We start from the raw sequence: 24,878 nt of genomic DNA on the forward strand, positions 1-24,878 counted from the left end.
ACCTCATTAAATAGCAACATTTGTTGAGGGAGGACCCTGATAAACAATAACGGATGGCTGTTGTTATTGCCCTCGACACTGATGAGCTCCTCTGGAAGTTTGTTTATTAATTAAAAAACCCACTTCTTTCCGCCGGGTGGGGGGCAGTTACCCATGTTCGTTATATCCACCGCCCCCACAACCCCCCCCCACCCTCCATGCACAACCCACTGAGCTGTGGAGGGGTGCTCGTTCATCAAACTTCACGGAGCAAGGGGAGAGACAGGTTCTGATAATGTGCGCCGCTAAAGCTGATTTTCCATGATGAATCTCGGAGCATATAAATTGGCTAATATCTGAAAACATTTACAGATACTAGAGGAATTGACTACTTGTGGGACATGATGGATGAGGCTCTCCAACGCCGGCCGACAGCTCCGCAAATCTCTGCGGCTGCCTAAAGCCCTCATTTGATTTTCCAATTTACTCCTTTTAAATTTATCCTCCCGCGCTGGAAAAAAAAAAAAAAGAAAAAAAAAAAAAAACTATGAAGATTGGAAGGAGGAAGAGAGTCGGAGATGAGCGGGTAAAAAAAACAAAAAAAACATGTTTTTTTTTTTTTTTTTTTTTTAAACTGGTGGTGTGTGGGTGTTAGCTGATAATATGAGGTAGTATCTCCTGTGCAGGAGGAGCCCAGTCCCTGAAGAGGTTACTGGGGCAGAACTGATCTGCTTCCACCTGATTCTGCTTGATAGTGGTGATATGAAACTTTACATTTCAGTGCGTGTATGTGTGTGCATGTCTGTGTGTGTGCGTATAGGCACAGTTGTAGTGATATCAGACCTAGGGAGGCTGTGCTATGGAGAAAGGCTTCCCAGGTCAGGCCATTAGACTGTGGCAAAGGCTGACTGGAGCTCCTATACTGAAAAGGAGTAATTAGTATACTTGTCAAGTGAAGTGCCACGGTGCTGCTTACCTCCCTCACACACACACACACACACACGCACACACACACACAGTCGCATTTGTGCCGACTAATGAAGAGCCCTTGCTCTCATTATTTGAAAAAAGGCTGCAATTACACAAACACCAGCTCCACACAGCGGAGGGGTGCGAAAGACAAGAGGAGAGAGGCGCACTCGGAGAACAATAACAATCATAGTGAACGCTAAGAGATTCTTACTGGATAAAATGGAGTGCAATATTCAGTTCTCGGCGCGTTTTTTTTTTTTTTTTATCAGCAAAACACTGCGGCTATTATGAATTCTGTCAAGAATGTAAAAAGATCATGGCAGACACCAACATTCTCTCAGTGTTAACATCAAACGCGGGACATTTATAACGCCGCGTACAAGGCTTCTGTAAAGGAATGTGACTATAAATCTCAAAGGCAGCCGAATCACATAGTTACAAAACATGGAGTAGCAATCTAATCTGGAACTGGGCCTTGGGAAAATGGAAAAGGTCAAATAGCTCGCAAAATTGCCTCCTCAAAAAAAAAAAAAAAAAAAAAAAGTATGTCTAAATCCAGAAGCACATCGGCTCCTGTCAAAAGAGGAATAGAAAGAAAGATGGAGAGATAGCATGAGACGAAAAAGAGGAACATGAGCTCCCCCAGTGTGTCTGCTGGTGACTTCTAAAAGGTTTCTGAGGCAGAACTGCAATGGCAACAAAGTGGTAGATGGTGAATTTGTGTTGCGCAGAACAAAGTAAGATAATAAACATGCTGAAAAGATGTTCAATCATTATTCTGTTCAATGACGTACATGCATGTATACATTTTTTAAAAATCATACCACAATATATCCTGGTATCTCTTACTATGACAATACATTTGATGATAAATAACATCGCAATGTAACACTGGCTTTCTGACAAGAAATCTATCAATTCACATAGTCTAGAGATCCTCACAAATACTGCTCTACACGTTATTAATAAGGATCCTTCACAATACTTTAAGTAATAAGCTAAGTACTTCTAAAAGTACACAAAAATGACGGTTAAATAATATTGTGGAGAATAAATGTACAGTTTGTTGGCGTCGCATAGAACTGATGGTATAAACAGCCAAAGTAACAATACCAGGCAGCCGAGGAGTTTTGCAAATTTAGTTATCAAAGGATTCGGTTAATCGTGAATTATAGATTAACCGAACATTGGGCTGCATGTATGGAATACAGCCCTCCCCTACAGTCAATATTGTTGCATGTAGTCACAACTTGACATTACATTGTTCAATTGGATCTAAAAATGTATGCGTAAATTAAAACTTTTAATGTAAGTTAAAGTTTTTTTTTAAATATAACCGTCTGTTCTGCATGTCTTCTTTGCATCTAAATGGAAAACATATTACATTTTATTTTAAAATCAGTTTGATGATGATAGACTTCATTTGGAACATTTTATGGTGCAAGAAAAAAAATAGCACATATAAATAAACAAAATTTCATTTGAATACTTTAATAATTTCAACTAAATCAATATTAAAACCCTTTTCACTATTTAACATAATTAAACAGTGAAAAAATAAATAAAATAGGAATAAAAAAAAAAACATCAGTTTCCAATCAAATTTGACACATTTTGTTCGCTTGGAACTGAACTATGATATTACGTTCTGGAGTTCTTGTTAAACTTTGGACCTTGTAAATACTATGAGGACTCAGTCCCACACCAGTGATTAAATAATAGAATTAAATAATTCCTCAATCGTTGTTGATCTATTTATCCTGCAAATTTCTTTGCATAAAAAAACTAAAGGAATTTCACTGAGATCATCTCGACTGAGTGCACATGACCTTTCCTAGCCCAGGTGTCCAGTCCGTCTTCATGAGCCAAAAACATTATGGATGCTGATATTACATTCAATACGCAATAAATCTGTTTTGCATGTATCGATTCACTCACAAACGCCACCAGACATGCTTTAATTCTGCCCGACTGATGGCATTTCCTTTACTTAAGCTGTGAGAAGAAGAGGCAGACTGTTGGGGGTGTCATCAGGTAGAGGTGTGGGGGCACCAGCCCCAAAGGGGGGAGGGAGGGGGAGCGGCTGCAGCCAGCAAGCAAAAACAAAACAAGGACGGTACACAAAACAATTTAAAACTCTCTATTGATCCGCTGCTGGTGATTGTACATATATTCTATAGTCCCAGAGGCCCCATTCCTGTTTCTCTTAAATGCAAGAGAAAAGAGTAAGGGAATAAAAACAACAACGGCGCAAGGCAAAGGCAAGCCACTCACCCAGTCGGGGGTAATGTCCCTTTTATAGAAGTCTATTGATCTTTGCAGTGAGCCAGCCTGTCCTCCCTGCAGACTTCCACTGAAACGCAACAAACACAAACGTGTGCATGCTGCAATGGAGTCTGGGGCTGGGGGGCGGGGGGGATGACAGATATGCCTGCCTATAGCACTGAACCAACCTGTTAGCCAATCGCCAGCAAAGACAATTATCCTTGCATTGTTTCATGGTGGAAACACATTACTGGGCTCTAATATACTCAGAGGGAGATTCGACGGTTTGACCGCAGCATATGTGGGAAGCAATTCGTGTGGAAAGGCCGAACGGGTCAGAGGGAGATTGCAGTGAAGCTGAGTTGAAACACAAATCCCCTGCACAGTCGCGGAGTTTAAAGGAGGCCACCGCCAAAGTCTTCCACAGCTATGTTCCGGAAAGCAATTTGAAAAAGAAAAAGCAACAACAAAAAAAGAGGTTATTAAGCAAAAACCAATAAAAAAATACTATATGAAAACCTTATAGCTTCTAAAATCATGCATTTCTAACATTCAGAAAAGGTAAAGCAACTTTAACATTTTGTCCTGTTACAACCACAAACTTTTACATTGTCTTGTACACACAATAGTGTGTACAGTTTTGAAGTGAAAAGGAAAAGGAATATTCATTTTCAATGGTTTTTACAAATAAAAATCAGAAAAGTGGATCGAACATTTGCATTCAAACCCCTTGAGTCAATACTTTGTAGAATAAGCCTTTAAGTCAGCAGCTGCTAGTCTTCTAGGGTACGCTAGATGGTCAAGCACCGGCGTACGTCTCTGAACTTTTACATCTGTATGTCCCAAGCAGGTCTCTAAGGTCATGTGACCAAAGTCTGCTGGTTGGGCCGCATACAAGGCTGAAAACTAAAGAACACAGGGCCTTCTCAGTAGTAGCCCCAGGTAGGCCTGGGTGATAAACCAACATTTATGACAATACCTGACCATGTTGGTATTTTCAAAAAAAATAAAAATAAATGAAAAGTTGTTTTTGTCATTTTTTGGCTGCGTATAGGTAGGCTATGCTAATGTCCCTTTAAGACGCTGCGCTAGGTTCACAGTCTTTAATCACATGACTCCACCCCGTCCAGTCTGAAACGAAAGAGGTAGTGAGGTTGAAAAAAAAAAATGGAGAAAATGTCAAGTGTTATCGTCCATTTATCGTTGCCGAGGTGAACTGCTCAACATATTGTGATATTGATTTTGGCCCATATTGCGAAGACCTAGCCCCAGGAGTCTGGACTGTTTTCCCCTCTAGTTTGAGGTCTGTGGACTCTGCTAAGTATTTTTAAAAAGAAACTACAACTCATCTTTTTACAACTGCTTTTATTTGTTTCAATGTACTGATGGTTTTAGTTTTCTTCTGTACTTCACATCGTTATCCCTGTCTTGAAAGGTGCCAAATAAATGCAGTTTTACTTGATACTTTACGCATAATCTCAGTCAGATGGGATGGGCAGCTTTTGATAGTCATGTTTCTTACCACAGATTTAATCTAGGTCATGAAAACACTTTAATCTGAATCAGCTCTTTGCAGCTCTGCCGGCTAGTTTATGTTGGTCTGTATACACAATATAAGTCCAAGTTGTATTAAAGTTGTGATTGTTTCATGAGACGACGGTCTGGAGACTTGTTCGAATCACTACTGTTATAATTAAACAACAACCATCAATGAAGAGTCCCCCATACTGTGAGCAATTAAAGTATGCTTTTACAATATGGAGATGGAGCGATGCAGCATGCTATTATGTGAGGCGACTAGCTCTCCTGGATGAATGCCCTGTTCTACAAGCTGCTCAGACGGGTATTTTGACAGGCAGTGGATAACATCGGGTCCAAAGCAATCACATGTTTGACTTTGACAAATGGCTGTGCTGCGGTGAAGTTGAATATAACACACATCCACTTTAATCTCTTTCTTGATTTAAATTGGAAGCACGTCTTTTTTTTTTTTTTTTGACATTATGTGATTCACTCTCAGAAGTATTGACTGCCCTACAGACAAATGCAGCTAGTTGACAGGACAGAACCACTGAAATAATGGGGAACTATAACAACGCCGTATTTGTATGTTATTGAAAAAAAAAAAAATAACTGGAAAAAGTTCATGTGTGAGCAGCACAAAAATCTTAGAAATGGCTGCAGAGGACACCAGGAAGGAGAAGCATAATAAACAGAATTTCCACGTAGAGATTTCTGGAAACTCTCTTCGACGCGTTCAACGAAAATATTTGCGTCTGCAATTCTGCTCTCCTGTGGCGCTCCATCAGCACAAGCCAGGAACAGTTTGCTTATTCTGTCACAGTTTTCTTCAACTCAATTTCCTACGGGCACACCAGTAGGTCCGGGGAAAGGGAAGGAGCTAAAGGAGGGAGAGGCGGCATTGTGAGATTAGGGTGGACGAAGAAAGAATCCAGAAGTGTTAAAAATAATACAGATGAGGCTGCTAGCATTGATCCACGCTGGAGTGGGAGGTGGCTCTCCTAAGACTTAATTGCCAATCATGTGTCCTGGGACGCCATTTCCACTAAATGTTGTCCATCTCCTATTAGGGTTGGGCAGACTGAAAATAGAGCTGATGGGCTGGACTTTGGGCTCAAATGGGGAGAGGTTCAACAGACAAAGCTCGACAATTAAGGCTGAAGTGAAAGATAGGTGGAGTGACAAACTGAAAGGTGTTACTCACGCATTTCGCCGTCCGTGTCTTTAAGGAACTGATCCAGGATACCGCGAGCCATCAGAGCAGGAGACAGATCCACCTTCAGACAAAATGCACAGCAACAAAATAGATTAGAAAAAAAGATTACGGTCTCAAAGTTATTGCTACTTTAAAATAAAGGCAAACAATGGCTTTTGCAAACCATACACCTTCAGCTTCTCATTTTGTCAGGTTACATATACAAACCTTTGCTGTTTTTTATTTATTTATTGGGAATTTACTTTGTAGGAGCCCCTTCACTACTATTACAGCTGCAGCTTTGTTGTATGTCTCTGCCAGCTTTGCACATCTAGACATTATTTTGAGCCCATTTTTGCAAAAAGTATCTATTATGTAGGCAGAACAAAAGGCAAATTTAAAGCCAGATTAGCAGAACATAAGCAAGCCATCAGGACAAAAAAAAAAAAACCCTATACCCCATGGCCATGCATTACAAACATGCAAAGCATGGTAATTGTAACACCTTAAAAATCTGTGGTAAAGAACAAATCCAAGAATATGTAAGAGGTGGTGGTGATAGAGTGAACAGATTTCTCCAGGGTGAATCTTTTTGGATTTACACCCTTAAAGCCACACACTAGCCAGGTCTGAACGGAGAACTGGACTTTTCCTTTTTTCGATGATTATAAATTGTTTGACAATTTTGAAAATGGTCGCAAGCTTTCGATGTAATTGAAACGTTTTACTGACTTTTCTTATGTATATTCCTTATGTATTTGATCAGATAAGGATTATATCACCAGGGGTCACTGGGCCAACAGGTTTAAATACAGGTCCCTGGCAGCCATCTCGAGTTTGCCCTGATGAAGGCCTAAGAGCTGAAATGGGTTGACATTTTTTAACCATTTAGCCATGTTTAAATGAATAAGGCTTTTTTTTTTTTTCAGAAGAATCATCACTTTTTGAGTGCCTTAGTTCACTGGTCCTTATAGCTTAAGCTAAGTCACACTGGATGGAGAGTGTCTGTGGACATCAGCTTTACCACAGATTCTCAACTGTTTATAGGTCTAGATTCTAGACAGCTCAGAGGTGACATCACCTCTGAGCTGTCTTCCACGTTCCTTGGTCTTCATGATGCTAATTGTGTCCTCTGGCTAACATCTGAGGCCTTCACAGTACAACTGGACTTATATTGAATTAAATGACGCACGAACAGACCCATTTAGTTATTAGCTGAATGTTAAAGACCTGCTTTTATTCAGGGGGTTTCAGAATAAAGGGGAAACCTCAGACTTTACTTTAGTTTTACTGTTTTGCTTTTTGCAACAAAAAAAAATATAAAAAAATGAAAATTGTGGTTGGAACAAAATGCAAAAAAGTTCGGGGGGTATGAATACTTTTCCAAACACTTGAGAAACTGCTTTACCTCAATGAGGAACTGATTTACGTAGAAAAACATCAGACAAAATCCCACATATTTCTTCAAAGAGGTTAGGGATTTCAGCACAGAAATGACACCGGCAGTTGATGTTTCGCTGATGTCATACATCATAATGATCTTAATGGCTCTAAATTATATTATTGTAGTCCTAACCCTTGACCTACCTTTTGACAATCCCCTTGCAATCTGGTCTTTGAAAGCCTCACTTTGCCATAACCTTTTGAAAAAGAGAACAATGGCTTGACAACGCCAAGGTAGCTGTCTGAATCGCCCTAGCCTCCGTCAAAGACACATTCCCGGTCTCTCATCTTGTAAGAAAAAGAGCCGCACATACTGCACCCGGGCGAGAAACAACAGAGAGCTTTAATCATAGAATGATCACTGAGGCAAAACAGCAGCAACTAATAGGACACACCTCAGGGACAATGCGAATGGAGTCCCTAATAGGAAGAATAAAACCTATGGCTCTAGCACTCTTTGAACACCGAGACACCTTATAGGTGAGCAATGTTTTGGTTGGAGTGAAGAGAGAATCCCTGACAGGTAGGAGAGCACTAATGATTGATGCTAAAGGTGTCGACCAGACCATATTTTTTTTCTGTCGGCACACTGCATTCCCTCAGACTTCAAACATCGTTGTTGCAAGGAAAATTGTTTTTTCACAAGAGCGAAGCCTGTTGTGAGGACAAACTAAATTAAGGTTGACTTATTGTAGAAAAATGAACATGCAGAAAACACGTACTATATGTATATGTGAAACAGGGATGTCCGTTTTCCTTCAGCTGGGGTTGACCTTTATTTAAACAATGTATACAGCACGCATATCAGCACGAAGACGCGTTAACTCATTCACTAGTATGGAGGGAATTAAAACACTGCTGGAGACCTGCTTGTTATAAAGCAACATTCTTACAGCCACTGAACATTTTCCCTCTTGTTAGCATAATTGGGGACCAAAAGTGAATTTGCCCTCAGCTTGCCGCAGCGAGCGGATTGTTTCATCTTTTCTCGGATGCATTATGGTAATGCTAGAGGCAGAGATCCTTCTGTCTAAACAATGTCTTTATTTCCGCTATGGCATTTGTTAACATTTCCATAATACTGCAAGAGGATGAGAGCTTGTAAAAATCCCCAACGTGTTTCTTATAATTAGGGTGTGGCTTTTGTGTCTTTATTAGGACCAATGATCATTTTACTGCCGCTCTTTTTGCCACAGTCAAGTTGCAGCAACCCATTCCATCCCTCAAATTTGTCTGATCGTCTCTGCTTCTCTCCTCTCCATCCTTGCTTCCAGTTAGTGCTTATTGGCCTCTTCTCCCCTCACACCGTTGGATAACAAGAAAGGTTCAAGTTCTAGGAAAACTGACACATGAGAAATGGCAGCATTACTTACGCCGGTTCAGCCTGAATAAGTGCCACCTGATTAGTTCAGGTACTTGCATCTCCTTAATTTTCATATTAATCATGAGTCCATCTCCATTCTCAAGCCAGTCTGCAGCAGTGCAGGCGCTGTGAGCGTGTGAATAAGATTAACAGAGCTCAGGAATCCCGCTGAAAATAATGATAGTTAAATAATACTCTCATCATTTATCCAAAAAAAGCTAAAGGCTGTCACATAAAGTGCTCCACGAGCTCCACCTGTACTAAAGCCTACATGTACCATTTGCATAAAGATCCCCATAAAGCTTGAAAAACAGTGAGTTTAGAATCCGCTATTCATGGACTTCTTCTGGGAACAAAAATATCCATAAATAGCTTTCATCTCTGTTAATCTTTACCTCTTTTGAAGATATATTATCTCATAAAGACACGAAACTACATCAATTAGCAGTCTGGGAGGGCATGAGTGCTTGGTTTAAATGTTAAGTAGCATATTAAAATGACAGTTAAATGGTTCATAGACCGTTATCTATGTTCTTTCCAGACAAAAAAAAAATATTTCAATTAAGTAGAAAATGAATAATAGCTGTTAACTTTCAGGTCGTCGCCAATTTTAAACAAAGAAACCTCTATATTGTAAGAACTAATGACACTGAAGTATGAATTTAAATGATAAATTTGATGGTAATGTCTGTTCCAATAGGAAAAATTAGAGGAGACCAAAAGAGCAAATGTGCATTTAAATTAGGTAGCTGCTTGTATAAGTTTCTCATATTCCGGTCTTGATAAAATTCAGCAAAAACCAAAACAAAAAGAAAAACAAGTTTTATTTGAATTTAAGAATTTAAAACAAACCTGTATAACATCAAGTAATTGTTCTAATCTAAAACACAGAGCCTAAAACCATTCTTACATGAATTAAAGTAAATAAATGAATTACTAGTTATGTTTTTCTAACATTTGTTTGTTGCTTTGAGACACAGATTTAAGCAACAATATAGAATAAACAACCAAATCATTTTAATGGTTTTCAAATGCTTGAATATCATACCATCTTGCTAGCCTGCAATAACAGTGGCACCAATTATCTAGCAGATATGAGCTAAACAATTTGTTTAGTTTTATTCTGGTTCCTCTGGCCTCCAGAACCATGGCTGTCCCCATTCTCCATAAAGAAAAGTGTTTCCAAATAGTTAAATTTGTCTTTCTTGTGAGCAAAGGAAATGTTTAATAACCCTCTTTTGTCCAGCTGATTTCAAGAGTTCAACAAAAGGTGAATGTTAAATGTATTTTCTTTTAAATACTACCTTTTAAAAACCTTGGTATATCTTGATAGAATGACAAAGTAGACTATTACAGTAAACCTTAAGAATTAGGTATTTAGTAATTGGTGCTTCTATATTTAGGTTTTGGTCAACATGCCGCAGCAGCTGAACTAGAATATATTTATAATATTTCCCCAACAACACTCTGGTGCAACAATATATGTCGTATAAGCCACTGAAAGTACCAATCATCCCCTAAAATAGAATAAAAGTTACAAATATAGCCAAAGCAGAAGCTGATCCCACATCTATCATCCAAATGTCTCACAGATACTGTTTCAGCAGTAAAAACACGACTCCGAGCTGCTAAAGTAAACAACAACGTGATAAAGAGAGGAATGAACCAGTGACCCCTGTCCTCACCTGTCCGCACTTTGTGACAACTCTGTGCGAACGGCAATTTGGAAAATTACAAAATAAAACAAAAACCTATTTTTACATCTGCTTAATGGAGCTTGAAGCTAATTACATTAGATAATTGGTAATGGAGAGAACCATTTTCCCAATTTTGATAATGACTAACAGCCAAGGGAGAAAATCCAAAAACTCAACCAAAGACATCTTTTATTCATTCGCACGGAGGGCATCAACTGAGTTTATGTTTCAAAGGTGAGAAAATAAGGTAAACTAAGCGTTGGTTACCTCATTTGCCAACTCCAGCAAGACGGGAGCAGTGGGGCGAACCTGGGCTTCATTCAGATACCTTCATTATAACAAAGGACAACAGCAGTGGTTAAAAAAAGAAAAGAAAAACAGCTCACAAAGACTGACAGAAGGGTAGAGGGGGCTAGAGCAGGCTAGCCAAGACATGCTAATGTCCCTGATGACATTGCCCTGGGTGGCATATGGCAGGCTCAGTGCGGTTAAAACAGCACTGCTTGGAGGGCTTCAAATTTCCTTCAAGCCAGACAAGCATATGATAGTTAGTTAACCCCATGCCGCCCAAAAAGCCTTTTTTCCCTCGCCAGCTAAAAACAGAAACTCCCCTCAGATCTCGCCAAGATCATCTCTGAGGTTTGCTCCTCTAAGTGGATTAGAAGTGCATTATCCAGGCTTATTTTCTCCAGAACAATGGCCTAATAAGCTAGATAAAAGGCTAATTGCAATATGCAAAGAGGCTTTCCCCGTTGCAGACTTTGCTGTTGTTTTTGTAATTTAGCCATATTCATCGAATTACACATAATCAGCCCGTCATAAGCCTGCGTAAGGCAAGTGTCTCATGTTTTTCCTCTGTTCTTAATATGACAGTGAGAACAGCGCTGTGGCGTAGCAGGTGCAGACTGACGGCAGGGGATGGATTCTGAGAGGGGAGATGTGTTTGAAGGCGATTATAACCGTGGTGGTTGGCTCGTGATCTCACATGCAACCTTGGCAAGGCCTTTTTCTCAGGCGTAGCGCGTCAGGATAAAGATAAACACATAATTAGGAGGAGAAGAATTAAGAAAACAAGCAGGCGGTCGTGACAAAATTAGGAGGAAAACTACAGAGAGGCCAAGGATCAAGTGAAGAAGCAATAAATAGAAATGTGTAGGATAATACCTCCTGTAGTATCGCTCCATGACATCCGGCGCATGGTGTCTTGAGATTGTCCGTTTAGTTCGTTTCTGTGGCAACGGGAATAATAAGTCCAAATGAATGGATAAACTAATAAGATCATAAGTGGAATAAATGAAAACATTTCTTTTTTCTCCTTTTTTTTTTGCTGCAGGTCAACTTTCACCATAGTCAATTCGTCCCCATATTTCCACATGCACACATTTCCCATTTTTTTCCCCTTCCTTCTTCACCCATTCCATGGATAGCTAAAGATAAGCCCAAAACGGTTCATACCCCTGGAAGAGTTAGGTATAAAATGATTCTCATTCAATCGAAAAGTTTTTTCTGGGTAGGAAACGAGACTGTCTTTCATCATATAAAGCAATGTGAAAGAAGCATATATTTGGAAGAATTTCTTTTTCTTTTTTCATTTATCTAAAAAAAAAAGTAAATTTTCTTTAAATTCCATTAAAAATTATTCAATGGCATTACAAGAAACTAAAATTTCTTCTAATTACTGAATAGCTTATTGAATCCCTGGGAGATAAAACATTATCTTGGGTTCTTCCAGACTGGAAGGCCTCCTTGCCAACACCCTAATCTGTAGCTCCCTCCACATATTCTGTAACACATTATAAAGCCATGACTCTGGCTGGGCCGCTCCAGAACATCATGTTGATGAAGTTAAAAGATTGCATTAGACCTAAATCTGCCAAGGGTATGGATTTTGGTCTTTACTGTAGTTAAGTATTTCTGATTTATTAGTTAGAGATAAATATTCAAAAAGAAATTCTCCAAAATACTTAAATATATGTATCAAATTCATTTTAAAAGTATATTATTTCCTGATTTTCTGTTACATCCCATTACCATAAGAGTCTACATGCCCAAATGGGGATCTGGACCATCAGCACCCTGATGGAAAAAGGAGCAAACGACCTCGATGATAATAATACGTCAAGCTAACTAATACCATTCTCTTGTACTCTCTTGTGTAGGAGCAGTAATTTAATTTCAATAAGTTTACTGCAGGTCAAAGTGTGCCAAGGCGGCCTTGTTCAAACCCACCACCTCCCTCCCCTCTACCTGCTCCACTCGAACCTTGTATTCATTTCCTCGTTTTCGATCAAAACCCTGACATTATACACGTACCAAACCCTGACATTTTCATGCAATTCAATTGCCATCCTATGCTGAGAGGCAGGAAGACGGGGGATAAAAGAGGAAGAGCATTGGTTAAAAACAGCTTATTTAAAAGCTACCCCACACACACACACACGAAAAAAAAAAAATGTAATTCCACAGAGACGGCCAATGTGACTGACACCTGTCAGTGGGATGATAAATGACTCCATTTTCTGCCTGTGCTGCCTTCTGCCACTGGCGGCAGTGGCCATTTATCATCATCCGCTGTCAGCCGTGGAAAGCAGCAGTGACAGTGCGAGTCAGCAAACATTTAGCACACACAGCCGCACTACACGGGGAAATTATTATTGTCAGAATAATAATGGTTTAGCATAATTTATTACGGGTCCACCAAATAAGCAGGGGCTAGATGTTATTAGACAGATGGATGGGAAGGTTTGGCAGACATCCACCGAGGCTCAGGCAGGAAAAGGACCTCAACGTGAACGTGAAGGAGGAGAGGATAGAGGTGTGTGTGCGTTGGGGGTGGGCGAGGGGGGGATAAATGGGGTTGGAGGGGGGGGGGGGCTCCTCCAAACCAATCAGAAAGCTGGCAGTTCAATTACAAAGAAATAAAGGGACATTCATCATTCAATTAGGCACCTGTCACGGCTCACAAAGGAAGAAAACTTCTAACCTGGTACTCCAGGGAGAAGATGCTCAGAAGAGTGGACTGCGAGTGACTGGAACAAATAAAAGAAGGACAAAGTTAATTACCAGAGTGCATTGCACAGAGACAAAGGGAGAGGGAAGCTTCAAAGCTGGGGCCAGCTGCCCTGTAATCTAAAAGAACATGAAAACAAGTGTGGCAAAGTTGTTCCAGATGAACACCTCCAACAAAGAGTTCCTGCCATCATGATGTGGGGTGTGGGGGGGGGGGGGGGGGGGGGGCTTGTGTGTGTGGTATGAAAGATGAAAGGCATGAAGCCTGATTTTTGGTTTTCCACAAGTCCTTCCCACAATCTGGTTTGCCGCTCTGTTTCATCAATACATGCAAAGCTGCGCACCGATCAATCAGTTTATGTTGTTATAAATTGGACGTCCACTCAGAGCCCATCCAAACATGCCCGAATGTTGAGTGACATTTATCATATTTATGCAAACGATTTACAGGGTTCTAAGGCGGCCGCTAATAACCATCACTCTCACAGTTTACCCAATTTGCAAATTGGATGACCACAATGAGATTCTGCATTTGACTGCTATGGCGATACATGCGCACGGAGACTTTTTTCCTCCCTTTTTTTTTTTTTTTTTTTACTGTCAGTGTTGGCATATGGAGCACTCAGGAGCCCTATACCTGGAAACTGGCGAGTTTGAAAATAGAAACTTTCACAGCAGGAAGCTGCGGGTCCCAGGAGCCAGTCAGTTCCATAGGTTGCTGCCACATTCGTCTCCAAGCTCCAGTCAATGTCAAACACCTGGCAGAGAGGCAAACCTGGAAAATAGGGAGCTCCAACAGGGACACAGAGTCCCCTTCAAAATCCCTCCCCCAGCACCCGTACAGTTGGCGGTATTTACATGCATGAAAGATGCCATTCTAATTGGTTAGCGCACACCTTCCACACGCATGTAAACTAAAAGCAGTAAATAATTTTACACAAACATGCAAACAGCTTTGCAATTGGCCCCGGTGGTTTTTGCTCTCTGTGCAATTTGGTTTCATTTAATACAGTTTTATTTACAGCTGTTCATAGCGGGCCATGCCTGGAGCAGACCCGTCATACAGACGACTCTCATCGCATACGGAGTTACAGAAAATCCACAGGTACCAAACCGTTTCAACTAAAGCGCAAGATGGGAATGCTTTCAGGAAAACGGCCCTCCAACTCAGCTTCAATTTCCAATGACACTCAGGGATGCAGGGGGGGCCACCGCAATTAAGTCGGCCATTAAATGGTCAACTGTCAACATGTGGACACTAACTGCAGCAAAAAGAAAAAAAAAAAAACCTCTCCCACACTCCAGCCTTGCACCCGAGTATTTCAGCAACATTACATGCCTTATTGTTGGCAGGGGACCGTCGCGATTCCCCTGTCAGAACGCACATCTGTTAGGTTTTAAATGGATTACTCTTTTTAATGAGCATGATTACTGCTTAATTGCTAAATCTTTAACTTGAAAGGGACATTAACTGCTCTTAATATCCATGAAAACATATCCGTTCCAAAAAATGGTGAACTTTGGGGGCTTTTTTTTTGAACATTTGATTTTGGTGACATAAACAAAAAGGGACCACAGGTGTTCAAAAGAACCAGGAGCACGGGGCTGCTCAGCCCTAGAACGTGGAAAGGGTATGACGGAAAGTTTGTGTGATTGATATATATATATATATATATATATATATATATATATATATATATATATATATATATATATATATATATATCTATATATATATATATATATATATATATATATATTATTTTTTTAAAACCACCCATAACTAATTACCCAACTGAAAAATCCCAAAAATAAGCTGATTTGCTGGCCAAATGGGTTTCCTCCTCATTTATCATTAATAGTTCCCCCTCCAACAATACAAGATTGTTACATCAATCAAATGTGTTATTCCCAAACCGTAAAAGTCTAAAGCAAAGTGGCCTTAAAAAAGTGCAGAAACCGCCTGGTAAATTTCCAGGTTTTTGAGCACAAAAGAATTGAGACGATGCTAAATAATTCAATCTTTTTTTGCCTTTAATGTGAAATATATCCTATACAATAACACGGAAAACAAGATTATTCAAGGGTTGTGAAATGCAAAAAAAACAAACAAAAAAAAAACAGAATATAACAAAGCTGTAATAACAGGTTGGATAAGTGTGAAATAATAATTTGTCGAAGCACCTTTTAATTCCTTTTCAGCCTTTAATCTTCTGTGTTTGGTTTCTATCAGCGTGCCACAGCTCGACCACATTCTCCAACCGTGCCTGGTACGGTTATTTAAAATGATCAAGTTGTGATAAAATGCCCTGCCATCATTCCTCTTCAGTTGAGCCTGTCTGTGACAGATTTAGTGGCCAACACTGTCGTTCATTTCTTGTCATTCATTCGTTGATTTTGTTGCGCTTAGCCTCTGCGATGGTGAAAACCTTAATCCCTATTGAACATCGGATTTCTAACAGACACCTGAAGGTTCTGCTTAAAAACTGATCAGTATTTTGAATTACATCAACCTTGACAAATACCCAGTTCCATCCTAAGTAAAGAAAACTCTCAGCATTACGCTGCTACCACCATGTTTCACTGTGAATATGGAGTTCTTTAGGTGAGGCTCATTGTGTCTAAACTTTGGACGTTTGGATGCAAGAGACCTTCTCAGATTCTTATCAGATGTTAAACCATTTCTTGCTTTCTTCCATGTTTTCCCCATGTATTCCTCTTACAGATTTTTGAAATGTAGGAATTCTTTGGAAGTTTGGAAATACTTTATTATGGTATTGATGACCTGAGTCTCAAAAACCTGGAATGTTTAGAGGAGTTTCAAAACTTGAATCCAATTCTGTTATCGTTAAACAAAGCTACATGGACTTTACATGTTTGCACATGACAAGGAAAGTCTATTATACTCTTGAAGAATAAAAGCTGGAGGACGCCATCATCAGTTCATAATTTGCCTAAAATATTTGTCACGGTCACATTTACTTAAATCTATTAAAACAAAAAACATATGCCAGCAATAAAGTCATCAATTAAGATTAAAAAGTCCCATTTTACTTTACTTTTTTTTAAATAATAAAATAAAAGATGTACCAAGAAAGGGGTTTCAAATAGTCTGACACTGTAGTGCATTCTCACATTGACCTTTATGTTCAAGAAGGAAGACCTAGGATATAATTTGAACTTGGGGGAGCAGAAGGTTTGTAGACAGAAGAGCGGTTAGGGAATCATTCACTCTCAACCTAATTACCCATCCTTACAACAGCAGACAGAGCATTAATATTCACTGGCACCAAAAATAGTCAGGCTGCGGACTAAAATAAAAACAATTAGGGACTTTCACTTTGTCACTGAGCTAGTACGGCAGTCTGGTCACTGTTCCAGGCTCTATTAAGCTACAGCATCCACTGGTGTATCTGAGTTACAGTTAAATCGACTGCTTGGTGGCATTTTCCTGTGCATTCACTGTCTCAGGCATAAAAAGGAGAAAAAAATAAATAAATAAAGCAAAAAGCCTTGAAAATCCCATCAAGCTAATTAATAGGAGATGAGGGAAATTCAAGCTATCAATTATATTCAGAATCTTCCTATTTACAAATAATTAATTATAAACAAGAGCTGTAATTTGGGTAATGAAAGCCACCTGGCTAATGACATTGGTATCATATGCTGTGACAGTACTTAGCATTTGGTGGATCTGCATGCAGAGTGTGGCTCTGCAGGGCATGCAACTGTCTAATTGAGGCATCGCACATATTTTTTTATAATGGCAGCCAAACTATTTTCAGAAGGCATGAACATGGGTGAAAAGGTTACCGCATAAAAAAAAAAGTAGTGCTTATTTTATATCCCTTGCTTTACTCATCTCCACATCTGCATCTGAGGAAAACTAAGCTTTAAAAAATTTTTTACATTAAAGCTTATTCTAGAATCTAAGAGCCTCGTTCAAGAAGTCTATTACGCCTTTACTTGCTTAAAGATTAATATTTTATAAAGTGAAAACCAGCTTGATGGGGGTTAAAAAAGTGGATATGCAAATGCTGCTAATTACACATGCTGACAGGCAAAATGCTAACATCTGTTTCACAGCAAAGCCTACAATCAGTAGCGGTGGGAAAAAAAATAAAAAAATCTTATGGATTAATGCATAAGTGGGATATATTTTGACAAGAAACGACCACAAATCTCAGTGTGTCACAAAGCTCCAAACAAATACTTGCACAATAACCATGCTTGTTTACACTTCAAATTAGTTTTACATTTTGTTTTTTATGCAAAACAAAGTTACATATTATTCCACGTGGATTAAAAAAAAAAAAGATGAATCCCAATAACTGGATATTTGACAGATATAACTGTAGATGACTTTTTAATACATTAATATGCCATGTTTTATTGCCCCAGGATGTTTCTGGAGGAGTTAAGAAAGAACTCACAAAAGACATTATATTAATAGGCACCCCAGGTCAAATCAATCCAACTTTTATTGCAACAGCACCATTTTACAGTGAAATGTACACTCTTCAAAATGGGAAAGAGAAGAGAACGAGTGATCCGGGTAAGGCCGATGTGTGTTCCTCTTCATTATTCAGCTAATGGCCACAAAATCAGATACTTGCCAAAACGTAAAAAAAAAGCAATTCTCAAAAAGTTTAGAATAACTGGAGCAGCGAGAAAAACAACAAGAATAATAGAATACCCGAGTTTTTCCACTATGCACAGTGGAAGGGAAACCAAAAAAATGTTTCCTTATTATGCTGTGCAAGTTCTGCTGCACTTTTTGTCAGTGTGGGCAGATGCTGTCGCAATCCAAGATGGGTTTATTTTTAGCTCTTCAGCTCCATATTTTTCCTGAGGACGGCCCTGTATGCCACATTCCAGTGCGTTTTCTAATAGCGACCCCCCCGAAACTCTAGTTCCTCATCTTTCCCCAGAAAGTTAAACAAACCTGAAGTCCTGTAGGGGGGACAGAGGACAAGAACGGTTTTAACACGTCTACATGGGAGCGTCTCCCTACAACAAACTACCCAGCCTTCTTCGCTTCATTACGATCTTTAAAAATTCTGTCTGCTTCGGTGTCTGAGACGCCAGGATTATTTTGTAATGGTGTTACAAAGAACAACAAAAGAAAAGAAAAAAAATAAATAACATCCCCACAGTCACCGCCCTCATTGTGATACCACATGAAGACTGCAGATATCTGCGGCTCTTTCTGTGTGAAACATGTTAAAACTATTAGGGTCTGTAGCGGTTGTGAGAACGCGATTGCCGTCACTGCTACTCCTAGAAACGGGATGATGAAAGACGCTTTACACTGACCGACCTCCTTCACTGTCTAGAGCAAGACTTCTGCAGCTGTGTGCAGTTCATTATGTTGTTCTCACACAACTGATCATTGCATACAAAGACTATCTGGTAAAGAAAAAGAAAAAAAAAAAAAGCCTGGCTTTAACTCCCTACTTTAACAGCACCATCCCACTGTAGGTTGTCCTTGGAGAGTTCATCTATTTTGAGGATTCAGGATGAAGACTGCAATGTTTACATAAAGTACTGAAGATATACGCTGATATTACGTACAGCTCACATTTCCTAATTCCTTTGATCACAATTTTCAACTTTCACGATAGTGTCCCCATCATCTCTGCAAAATAAAAAAATAAAAAAACATCATCCCTGACAAGGAGCTGCTTATCACAGTGTTTTCAACCCAATGAGCCAAAAAGGCTTTACAATCTTTCAGTGTGCTTAGACAACATTCCCACAATATGAGAAGGAAGTGGCTGTTCCTGAACTTCCTAATCAAGTAATTGATTGCATCTATTATTCATGACCTCCTTGGCCTGACATGAAGTTGTAAACTCAGCACAGCTTCTCTTCTTTCTACGTCTCTCCTCTTTGCTTACACTTCATCCTTTCCTCCACCCTTCCAACGCTCGTCTAACTACACAAGGCTTGGGAATTAGCTTGCCAGCCTCTCAGTCTTCAAGGCCTGTGCCCCTGAGCCCCGACTGCCAGTTTGTGTTTTGTTCAACGTGAGCAGCCAGAAGTGTAGAGGCCACGCACCGCGAGCCGCAGAGGCTCTGTGCTTGATCAGTCTTTGGGTAATGTCATTACCGCTTCCAGCCGACAAAACAGCAATGTGTTCCTACCTCTGCAAAGATTTAAAAAAAAAATGGAACTACAAGAGACCGATCAGTTCAGGAACAAGCAAAAATGATATTGTGTTTATGTTATTTTCCCGGCGTGATTAATACGTTTCCATGTAGGGATTTACTGTGGTTCTGGGAGCCGTAAAACTGAGAGCCATATGAAGATGTGATCAAAAGAAAGAAAGAAAGAAAGAAAGAAAGAAAGAAAGAAAGAAAGAAAGAAAGAAAAAAGCCAAGTTTAAAGACTCAATCAACTGGTCAGTAATGGAATTGGCCAATTTTCTGATCAGTGATCGGGAGGTCAGAGAAAAAGAACTGGCAGGTCAAACCTAAAAACTAAAAAAATAAAATTGGCTTCAGCCAGGAAAAGCTCAATTGGTGAATCTTTAGTTTCTGAGGTGTGGGAACCTGGCTATCACTGGTTTGAATTTACGAAAACTGCTAATAAGTAAAGTGAACAAATAAACATCAAGAACTCAAACTCCTCAGTCAACCTCTACTTTTTAAACCGTAAAGCCCTTATATTTGCTTCAATGCATAAAATGTAGATATTTAAAACTACTGCCTTTATCAAATATCCTGCAAGTTTTTATTGTATGTTTGCTGTGGTCCTTTGCAAACAAAATAATAAAAAAAAAAAAAAAACATGGAAAATCTAAATTAGCAAGTAGAAGTTGATGGAATACGAGAATTGGTAACAGCCAGGAAAACTCTGATTGGTGCATCTCCTGTCAAGATCTGGGCTGTGTGATATCCAGAAAACGTGTGATTGACATAGTTTCTGTATATTATAAAAACAATATAAATTATTAGTAACACGGCATTGTATTACTCTTTTCTTTCATCACATTTACATTGAGTGCAGGCATTGAGGCCATGCAGGGAGAGTCTGTCGTAGAGGCCAAATCTGCATGTCATATATATATATATTCTCCCAAATATTTCTCCAGAGCACTCCATTGCGAATGTGATGCAGCACACGTCAATATTACGATGATGACCCCAATCTGATATATTGTGTAGATTGAGTTGAAATGATGGAATATACAGACCAGTCTTCTGTTCAGGCTTTAAGTGAACTGAATAAGTACAAATCTTGCCAATTCAACACACCGTGGAGGTTACCAAGTCCTCGGATTCAGTGAGAACGTCAAATAAAAGACGAGATGTAATTATAGATCGGTTAAATTTTCACTTGATCGACATTTTTTTATTCTTAAACATTTCTTTAATACCGGAAACTTTTTTATTCAATAACATAGCAAATAACAGCCTGCACTCTTAAGTACTATTCAAGTTTACTAAAACATAAAAAAATAAATGTTGGGGACATATATGATTGGTAATGACCACTTCATTACAACCTCCAACGAAGATCTGGCAGCAACTTTACTTCTATTTAAGTTTTTAGTTTACAAAAAAAAAGGCAAAATTGCCAGTTCAGACCTAAAAAAAAAAAAAAAAAAAAAAAACAGCCCGGTAAAGCCTGACCAGTGCATCTCTAGTCCTGTTGATAGATTATGCAGTCCAGACTACTGTTCAGGCTTTATGGTAAACTAGTTATGTACAGACCTTGCCAGATTAACACGCCAGACCTTTTACTAAACCCACAGATTTTAGCACGCAAGTAAACAAAGAGAAATTCTAAATCCACTCAAAATAACCAAGTCACTAAGCTCCTTCATGGCTGCGATATTACCATCAAAACAGTGTCTGCAGCCAAGAAATCAACATATCAATGGCACATGCCAAAACAACCCTGCCCCGCACTTTCCCTCCAAAGATCATGCCAGATAAACCCCGAATCAGGGAGAAATTAACAAATGCTTGACATTTGCTCGACATCCATTATTCTGACACTTCTTCAGAATTTCAAAAGGCTGAACGCATGCTTAATCAACATTCATATTCCCAGAGCGAGCTCCGGCACCATATTGCAGCCCGCCTCAGTGCTGATGAAAACGGCACATTAGGGCTCGATTCGAAAAGCATTCAGGGCCTCCTCACCAGGGAACTGTGTGTGAGTGTGTGTGTGAGAGAGAATAAAGAAGGGAAAGCTGTGTTTCGGGGGGGGGGGTAACTTCTTTACTGTTTAAGCATTCTCCAAAAAACAGGGAAATCTGGCCTTTTCCATTCACCGTATGACTGAAGGGAAAATTGGAAGGGGGGCTTAATGGCACTCCAGAAAGGTGTTTGTGCGTGCGTGCGTTCGTGTGTGTGTGTGCACGAGGGGGGTAATCATTACATCCAAATTCATTCATAATAGCACAGAAGGACACAGAGGACTCTCACTTACCCTCCCTCTCCATCTTACCCTCCTTGTGCCAATTCTCTCTGGGGACGAGCGGGAGAAGGACTCGGGGTCCCCTCTGGACCCGGGGGAAGTCAGGCAAGGCCTCAGAGAGCAGCTCATCATTTCCAATTCTAATATGAGGACCTTGATGGGCCTGATGTCACGGCATCGCCTACACCGGCCTGCTGCCTAGCCACAGTCCAGAAACTAGACAGGACGTCAGGACCGGCTACGGAGCGGGCGGGAAAGATGGAGCAAGAATGGTGGCGGTGGGAGGCTTGATATTTGCATGCCCCTCCATTGTGAGTGGGGGTAAAAAGTGACAGCACCGTGTCCAATTGTTTTCCCCTCAGAGCAGCTCGGCCCCGGCGAGAGAGGCCGGGCTGACAGATGACTCCCAACATCTGTGTTATGCAGCCGTTACAGATGAGGGACTCCACGTCGCAATCGCTCTCTCTCTGTCTGTCTATGGGACACTCCCTCTCTCCTCCCACGATCGCTTTTCAGAGAAGAGCTAAAAGACTGACAGACCATCCATGGAAATTACATTGAAATGGTCTATAACAATCATCTTGTTCAAAGTTTAGATTTTCTCCCCTTTCAGCCCCTAATCAAAAGCAATGACTGTGAAATGGGTTTGAACTCAATAACGTGAGCATACAGATTATTCCTTTAGACTAACATTTATTTGATTTCGTTTTGTAAATGTTTTTTGGATTATACATTAGCCGGCAGAATCAAGGTATATAAAGGTTTTATAAACATTCTCTATAATTTCTCTTCATTTCTTCTGTTTAAAGTACCTTTCCACCCGTAGCTGTACATTGCCAGTCGGCTTGGAGAAAGAAAGCAACTACACTTTACCATAGCTGACATACAGGAAAGATTCTGTTGATTTGGCATCAATTATTGAAAAAACAAACCCAGACAATCCTGGTGTCCACATTAAAGGAGCACCACCCACTGCGCTTATTAAGGCAACACTGTTTTGCCAAGCTAATAGCAACCTGTCTGTTTAGCAGCTGACTGAAAACTCTACCCAAGCATACAGCCTGACTAGCATAGTTTAACCAGATAATATCAGCTTTATACCACTGTTAGTCTATAAAAAGGAGCAAAAACAGCTTAAAGGGGCCTAGTCACGTACTATGACTAATTAAAAAAATAAAAAACACCAAAAACCAAACGTTCATCTTCAAATAAATCAAATATAGGCCAAGCGTTAGTTCCAATAGTGTTTACTGGTAAAAGAACTTTGCAGTGGGCAGGATAAGCAGACATAAACATTGCGTTGACGTCTGCCAGCAGTACCGCAGAACTATCAGAAAGCAAGATGGCGACAATTGATGCAGCTCCTGTAAGAACCAGCAGACCGTCCTGCAGTGCCTCACAGTGTAGTGACAGCTCAGCATGGTCAAAGACCAACCACATCTATATTTTAATAAGTTTTTTAAAAACCTGCCGATACTTTTTCATATCAGGGAACGCAAATTAAACACACACAAAAAAAAATGCTACTTCCCAGTAATTGCATTATCGATAACACCAGAATTTTATCTGACCTGGGCAAGAGAACGTTCCTTTCTCGCTCTGTTTATGCCAATCTGACCATCTAGCTTTAGCTCCTGCTTCAGTGAACACCAATGTTCATATTGTATTCTGTGCTACTTGTGTCTTTTCCCTCTTGGCAACTTTTTTCTTTTTTTGCGCTTTTGATCTTGGACTTTTCCCCCTTTCATTTTGCACCTCCGTTGGGCATTGCGGACTCACTCGGCCTATGCCTGCAGCTAAAAATTTTAATGGGACAGTTATATTCTGATATCATTTCTCACCCATAAAAACACCCACAAAAACAATACATTCTTCTGAAAAGTCCTTAATTTGGTCAAAGCAGGAGCATCACATCCCTTTTAAATTCACCCATAAGCCCAGCAAATGCCTGAGAGTCAACAATGCAATCCTAATCGGAAACAAACAATGTCATCATCTTGCCTAAACTGCACTAAAAGGCATCCACTCCCGTAATGTACGGACCTTGCCGCCGAAGCAATATTTTTGTATTGCAAATCACTGAATACAATGATTTAGTATCTTAATACCTGTCGGCTCTATTCCCCCCGCCTATTATAACCAAACTATTCTTTTGCCCCATCATAATATTGCAGGTTTATCCACAACAAACTGCCAGCTACCCCCCTCCACCTCCTCCCCCAACCCCTCCCTGACCAATATTTACGCAGTGGCAGGGCTCCTCACACGGTCCGAAGGGACAGGAGGGGTGTGGGGCGCGGGGCGGCTGACTGCTGTGCCTGAGCGCATGCTAAGAGATGATGGATGGCCTAGTCGATATGTTGTGTCTTAAGAGCCTGATTTCCTGCCAGTCCAATCACTATCCCTCCAGAGCCGGGCTCAGCTGATTGGACAACCAGAATAATTTTGCAGGCTGTGAAAACACTGCTGCCGTGCCTGTCTGTCAGAGCCAGTGACGAGACTCGGGGATTTTTTAAAGAGCAAGGGCCTCCCCAGGATTGGTTATGGTGAACGAAATAATAACAATAACCAGCAAGACTAAACAAAGGAGCAAGCACCTCTGGGAGAAGGAGATTGTGCAGAATTATTGTAGACCGTCTGATATTTTCCTTTCATCATTACACCCAGCAGTAACACTTTCATAAAAAAAAAGGGGTATTTGGACAGTTTAATGGCTCAGAAAACAAAATGAAAAAGAAGGAGGAGGAAGGGGGGGGGAGAAAGGGGTTTCCAGCTGTTGTTGCCTAAACAAGCAGAATACTGCATGCACTTGATACACATGACATCCTGTAAAACGCTGACAGAGAGAAAACAAAGGCAGAGTGAAGCTACGCCGAATCCCCTTTGGGGAGCTGATACTTTCTTCTAGATTGGTGATTAGGACACAATGGAAGTAGGAAGCTCCAAATACATGCGACTTTGTCAGTGACCTCGACGGGATCAGCCGCGGTGTCCTGGTGGCCTT

General features: G+C 40.2%; 1 protein-coding gene across 4 annotated transcripts in view; it reads right to left on the minus strand.

Annotated features, from left to right (window-relative positions):
* The window catches only part of cdin1 (CDAN1 interacting nuclease 1), a 98,213-nt gene that overhangs the window by 68,752 nt on the left and 4,583 nt on the right, over positions 1–24,878 (minus strand). For 2 of the 4 annotated variants that reach the window (XM_021315907.2, XM_036150408.1), the window contains exons 3-6: positions 13,419–13,464; positions 11,600–11,664; positions 10,703–10,763; positions 5,942–6,014 (exon numbers count right to left, since the gene is read on the minus strand). In XM_021315907.2, the coding sequence (XP_021171582.1) occupies positions 5,942–6,014; positions 10,703–10,763; positions 11,600–11,664; positions 13,419–13,464 (245 nt within the window). The remainder of the gene's footprint in view (positions 1–5,941; positions 6,015–10,702; positions 10,764–11,599; positions 11,665–13,418; positions 13,465–24,878) is intronic. The other 2 variants (XM_036150409.1, XM_036150410.1) reach the window with 2 other exon arrangements.

The sequence above is a fragment of the Fundulus heteroclitus genome, chromosome 19 (assembly GCF_011125445.2).
Source record: "Fundulus heteroclitus isolate FHET01 chromosome 19, MU-UCD_Fhet_4.1, whole genome shotgun sequence".
Classification (NCBI taxonomy): Eukaryota; Metazoa; Chordata; class Actinopteri; order Cyprinodontiformes; family Fundulidae; genus Fundulus; species Fundulus heteroclitus.